Below are 6,000 nucleotides of genomic sequence, written 5' to 3' on the forward strand. Positions count from 1 at the left end.
CATCTGAAGTCCTCCCTTCTCGGGCTTCACTGGGCCGTTCATCTTCTCCAGCGTATCGGGGAAGCGCGCGCGCTTCTCACGACTCCTACAGCCCCCCAGCGCCGCGGTCGTCCTTCGCTGGGTGCTGTTCAAACCCTTTTGTGGGGTTTTGTGACTCGCCGCTACCCAGAAGCTGCTCCCCACTCCTCATCCGTCTTGCAGCCGTGTGTGTGTGTGTGCGTGCCGTTTTTTCTGAAACCCTGGCCGTCTTTCCGAGTCTGCATGCGCGCTCTGTGCTCCTGGCGTCTCCGTGCCGTAGCGAGACTCGCCGGCGACGAAACCTCACCCTCCTCTCCTTGGAGTCGGCACACAAACGCCGCACGTTCGCTTCTTTTGTCTTCGCTGTGCCTGCAAGGGATCCGCTGAGGCAGCTGAAAAAGGCGCCTTTCTTGACCACACGAATCCATCTGGTCCGCAAGAATGAACCCCTTATAAAACAGAACCTCCGCGATCCTGACGAGCACTGGAGGTCGACAGGACGCGCGCTGACTTGGACGTGATTTCCTAGTCCGTCTTCCGCGAAGCCTGAGAGGTTCCGTTCCTCCGGTTGATGATGTGCTTGTAAGACAGTAAGCAGATGCCCAGCAACACAAAGGTCATGAACGCCGCACTGTGGTACGTGTAATTCTTGCCGAGGACAGACGCGAAGGCTTCAGGAAGGCCCGCTGGAGCTCCCGAATCCCGGCCGTGGAGCGTGAAGAGGAAGAAGTAGTAGAGCGCCACCGGCCACCACATGTACTGCAGAGACCGGACGCCAGAGGCAGCAAGGAACACACGGCGCACAGTGGGAGACAGAAAATCGAAGGAAGCTCGTGTCTGCGAGCAAGACGTCTGCCGCGCGAGAAAAAGACAAAGAAGGACTCGCCACGAGACACCCGAAGAAGACAAAAAAGATCAGAGATGTCGCGTCCCCATGAAGGGAGCAGACGAGATTGACAGTTGCCTGCATCAACAGGGTGTGGACACTCTGACTGCACGGCACGGCGGACAAACCTCGAACATCCGTTTTGCTTGCAGAGCGCACGCTCCCTCCCCTCCCCCCCCTTCCCTGCTCTTGACGCCTGCCGTGTATCACGATTCGCCCCGTGCCTCACCAACTGCGTCCGCACATGCAGCTTAAGTCGGGCGGCGATCAGCTCCAGGCAGAGAAGAGAGAATACGCCCAGCTGAAGCAAAACGGGGGGCTTGAAGGCGAGCGACTGTGCGACACAAGACACGCCCGGTCCCAGAAGCGCATGCAGTTCTCACAAAGTCACGAACCTGTCTGCAGCCCCCGAGGCGCCACCTCCCACCGAGCTGTGCAGGCGTATCGGTTTCACGCAGAAACGCCTTCTTCCCCGCCCAGTGAAACGTAAGAGCAGATTTCCACGTCGCGGGTGTGAGACTCCGAGGGCAAGCGCCGACGCTGTCTCTTTCGGAACCGCGACCGTGCGCAGGAGACTGTGTGCATCGAGGTCGACGTGGTCACCTAGGGAAGGCAGTGACTGCAGCGCCACGTAGAGAGACGCGTCGATACTTTCGCGTAAGTACAGGACACCCAAAACAGCGACAGAGAGAGGAAGAAATTAAGAGAAGGAGAGAGCGAGCGAAATCGAGAAACAGAGAGATAGATCGACAGAGAGCAAGACGGGTCCGGCCCCGAGCTCCTTTACATCCCTGAAATCACTAAATCAAATCTTCCTTTTGAGCGACTCGACACGCTCTACAGGCAGCGAGAAAGCTGGTGGATTTCCACGGAGTTACGTTTCAGATTGTCTTCGCTCCCGTCATGGATCGCGAGCAAGTCGACGCTGGCCGCCACAAGCCGAGAGGATCTGCTCCGGCACGAATGCGGCGCGGCCTGGTCTCCTTGCTTGTAACCTGGCCCGTGGCAACTGTTCGCTGGAGCGAAGTGTAGACGCGCTGGAAGAGAGTTGAAGGCGCCTTGGCGCCAAAAAGCGAATGCACGCGCCCGCCCCGACATGGTAGTTCGGTTCGGCCTTTTCGCTTACCCCGGCGAAGAGAACGACGCCTGGCAAGAGGCGCGGCAGGTGATCATACTTGACGAGTTGCACGAGGAGCCTGGAGGCGAAAGCGCGGAAAAGACGCGTCTCACGTGGAAGGCAAAACACGTAAAGTGCAGAAAGCACCGACCGCCTGCTGCGCGTCTCGAAGCCGCTGTTGGCCTCGCAAAGAAGCCTTCGAAGGAGAAAGAGCGGCATGTCCGCGGACACGGACGCAGCCGCGAGAACTACCTAGTCTGCGTCCCCACGGCGGCAAGGGAGGGCCGAGGGGGCCGCCCCCAGAAAAAAAAAGGCGTGAAAAAGACGACACATGTATATATATGTATATATATGATTGGCAGATGCATGCCACGACAGATAGCGAGGCCAGTCGAAACACGCCACACAAAGACACGCTCAAACAGATGCTGCCAGCGACTGCCTTCTATCAACGCTATACATGTACGTCTGTCTAATAATATATATATATATACATATATACCCTAAACCCTATACATATATATATATATATATATATATGTGTATATATATTTTATATATTAGTGCATGCGGTCCCCGGAGAGCACGTGGGGGGTTCTAGCTTGTATGAAGCGATTGGGAAGCTCAGTTTGTGGAGAGGCGAAAGGGAGATATGAAGAGACCGTGGCTGGCCTCCACCGCTCACCTGGTCGATGCGACGAGAGACAGCATGCAGCTGGCGAAGATGAGGAGAACGCCCAGAGTAACTTCTTCGGAGTCGAGTTGGAAGACAATGCCGATGGCGGCGGAGAGAAAGGTGACGACGGGGTGTACGAACGCGGGGAAGTGGGGTAGCAGCGACACGAGTGCCGTCGACCAAAACGTGGGGACCAGGGCGCGCACAAAGAGCAGCGAAGGAATGACGAGGAAGTTTACTTCATCGACCTGGGGCGCAACGACACACATCCGAGCAGACAGGAGAAAGTTCCAGCTGCGCCGTGAAGGTGTGCGCGGTCCTCTTTCCGCTTCCATTCCGCACGGCCTCTTTGCGCCGTGTTTTGTTCTTGGGCAACAAGCAAAGAGGCCAGCGGCGCTTCTGATCAGACCCGGCTGAGACTTGACAGCCGACACAGAGCGTCGAGCGCGGAGGCGGACGCCGCGAAAGGCAGCTTTTTTAGGTGGGCGTCGGCCAGTCCCAGTCGGTCGCTGGGATCGAGGAAGTGAGCCCCTGGAAGGTCAGAGCCAGGACACGCAGTCTCCAGAGATGGCGTCCCCAACCTTCCCGCTGTTCGCTCTTTTTGCCAAGCAGCGCTCTTTCCGCTCGCCCGTGCGTGGCGCTCCAGGCGTTGGAGAAACTCACAGAAAACCAATGGCAGCCTTCCAGTGAAGAAGAGAGAATCGTTCTGCCCACGATCGGGTGAGCCCAGGTGGCGATGAAGAAAGGAAGTTGCGTAATCAAAATGAACGCCAAGCAGTCGAGGGACCCAAGCGAGATCGTGTGACTTGGGTAGGCCTCGGCCGCAAAGGGCGCGGGGGAAACAGACAAAAGACGAGACGACGAAGGACGACGAGCGGACGCAGGCTGAAGAAGCGCCCACATGACCACCAGCCCACTCAGCGACGTCACGATGCTGTCGCTCGAGTGGTCCAAGAAGTCGCCGCCTGCCGTGCACTGCCGCAGGCGACGAGCCTGAAAGCGAAAGACACCGAAAGACACTTAAGAACCGCATGTGTGTATGTACAGCCACTCGCGCAGACGCAGGCGTGCGGCAACGTGGCTCTGTGGACCTTCGCGTTCCCTCTGGAAAGCGCGGTGGGGTACGAAACGCGAAGCGTTTGCCGTCGCCCAGGCTCGCCCCTGCGGGTGACCGTCAAAACGCGGCTTCCGCGCTGTCTAGACAGCCCGCGCTTCGCATCCACCAAGGGTGGTTCTGTCCTCCGCGCGCCTCTGAACGAAGTCGTCGCGAAGCCGGCGCTCCAGGCGCTTCTCCGCTTCCTGATGGAGACAGCGGTTTTGTCCGCGGTCTTTCACACCCAAAATTTTGCGGGCTCCTCGGGCTGCGCGTTGTGCGGGGTCGCGTCGCTGGTCCGCTGACTGGGCCGCGCGGTCCGGCTCTCTCCAGAGACGGGAGCGCTCCCGTCTCTGGAGAGAGCCCCGGCGGCGAGGCAGCGAGGGAGACGTGAAGCTCATCCCGTAACCTCTCACTGAGAAAGCTGGACGGCGCGCCTGTCCCTACGCGCGTCGCATTCTCTCACCTGTTTCCCGTCGACATTGTCTAGGACGGAGTAGAGCATCCAGAGCAGGCCTGCGACTGCCCAGAACGGGGTGTCCGGTTGCGTATCGACTCCCAAAAAGTTGAGGAAAGAAGAGACCGAAGACAGAGAGAGAGCGGGAATGAAGGCGAGGATCCCCTCGCTTTCCTCCTCTGCCCCGGTCTTGCCTCGTGACAGTGCTGCGTCGCCGTTCGCCGACGCACCGAAGCTGTGCCGGTCTGCTTGCCAACAAAAGAACGTGGCGAGGGATGCGCAACAGAGCGCGAGAAAGGAAATGGCGTCTGGGCAGACGGACGGGGGGACCATCCGCAGACAAATCTGGTCACACAGGGGAGACAGGAAAGCCCGGTAAAACGGGGAGCCTGTGGGGACGGCAGAGACGGGAGGCGGGACGGACGAAAACAAGGGGTCGGAGGACGGAGAAGATGAGGGTCGACGACAGGGGCGCGACCTGGAAGATGCGGCCTTGCTCGCGGGGCCAGCCGGCGTGGCGGACCCGTGGAGAGAAGCTGCCTCGGGTGGGGGGGTGCTCATGGTGAGGTGGGACCGCGGGAAACCGACGCAGAGGGAACCTGCAGAAAGGAATTATACAGACGCGTTGACAGTCAAATTTCACCACGGAAGAGGAGAAACCGCAAGGGAGGCGGTCGAACCTGGAGCGAAGTACCCCTCTCGGAAGCACGCAGGGATCGCGGACTGCGAGCACAGCGGCTCGTTTTCGAGACCAGGCATGACCGACGGCACACACGCGTTCAAGAAGCGCGAGAGTACGGACTCGCAAGAAACCACGGGGACCCGAGTTTGAGCGGAAGACTGCCTCCTACCACGGAGACACACACACACACACACACACACGGGGCTTCGTTCTCAGCGTTTCGAGAAAGTCTGAGGCGTGCAGGGGAGGACGCGAAGTGGGGATGCAGGTGTACAGCTGAAATGGGAAAAACGCAGCCATGCACGACGCGAGGAAGAAAGGAGGGAAGAACTCCCCCCCCAAACGCCGGTCTCAAAAAAGGAAAAAGAGGACGGGTCTCTGACGGCGCCAAGAATCGAGGAAGGCGACTGCGTTCGGGGGGAGGGAGACGGAAAATGAGCGGAGGCCGAGGAAATCGAGAGACGCGCTGTACGCGATTAAGGGGAAATTCGTAGAGGCGCGCCGATGGGAAAGAGCAGAGGCTGTCGAGAAAGAGTTGGCCAGATGTGTGGTTCTGTTGAACAAAAGCGAGGAATTTTCTCAAGACAAGCAGGCAGGCACAAGGCCCGTTTTCTGTTTTTCAGCATACCTAGCCCCCATAAAGTGGAGAATCGCGTATCGGTTTGGTACGACCCGACCGTGACTGCGAGAAACGCAGCAAGAAAGCCCGCTGATCGAGAGAACCCCAGCTTCTTTTCCCCGCGTCCTGGCTCGGCGATGCGAAGTTCTCTTCCAGTGTGCCGTCTCCGGACGACATCTAAGAGGCAACGAACTCTCTGTATACCGCAGTGGGAAGTGAGGGGAAGGCGGTTCAAGTCACATCACTGCTGAAAGAGCCTGGAAAGCGTAAGGTCCAATCGACCACGCAGCGGACGTTGAAAGCAATTCCGCCGATAGGGCACTTTTCCCACCGTCTCGCATCTGTGTTCTCACACTGCTGTGCGGAGAGGCCGCTTTCTCTCCCTCGGCACATGCTCGTCCTCTCCCGTGAGCGTTGCACATCGACAAAGGCGTCGCCAGGCTTCTGAAACG

At 58.8% G+C, this 6,000-nt stretch overlaps 1 protein-coding gene across 1 annotated transcript; it reads right to left on the reverse strand.

Annotated features, from left to right (window-relative positions):
- Window positions 1-543: 543 nt before the first annotated feature.
- Window positions 544-5,568, reverse strand: NCLIV_006960 (putative CDP-alcohol phosphatidyltransferase domain-containing protein; the record flags this gene model as incomplete). Its single annotated transcript, XM_003880207.1, has 8 exons — window positions 544-777; window positions 1,134-1,238; window positions 2,031-2,100; window positions 2,707-2,945; window positions 3,361-3,690; window positions 4,257-4,492; window positions 4,928-5,094; window positions 5,558-5,568. 8 exons carry the CDS (start codon window positions 5,566-5,568, stop codon window positions 544-546), a joined length of 1,392 nt encoding a protein of 463 aa, XP_003880256.1.
- Between the last annotated feature and the right edge of the window lie 432 nt (window positions 5,569-6,000).

This window comes from Neospora caninum, chromosome III (genome assembly GCF_000208865.1).
Source record: "Neospora caninum Liverpool complete genome, chromosome III".
NCBI classification, from domain to species: domain Eukaryota; phylum Apicomplexa; class Conoidasida; order Eucoccidiorida; family Sarcocystidae; genus Neospora; species Neospora caninum.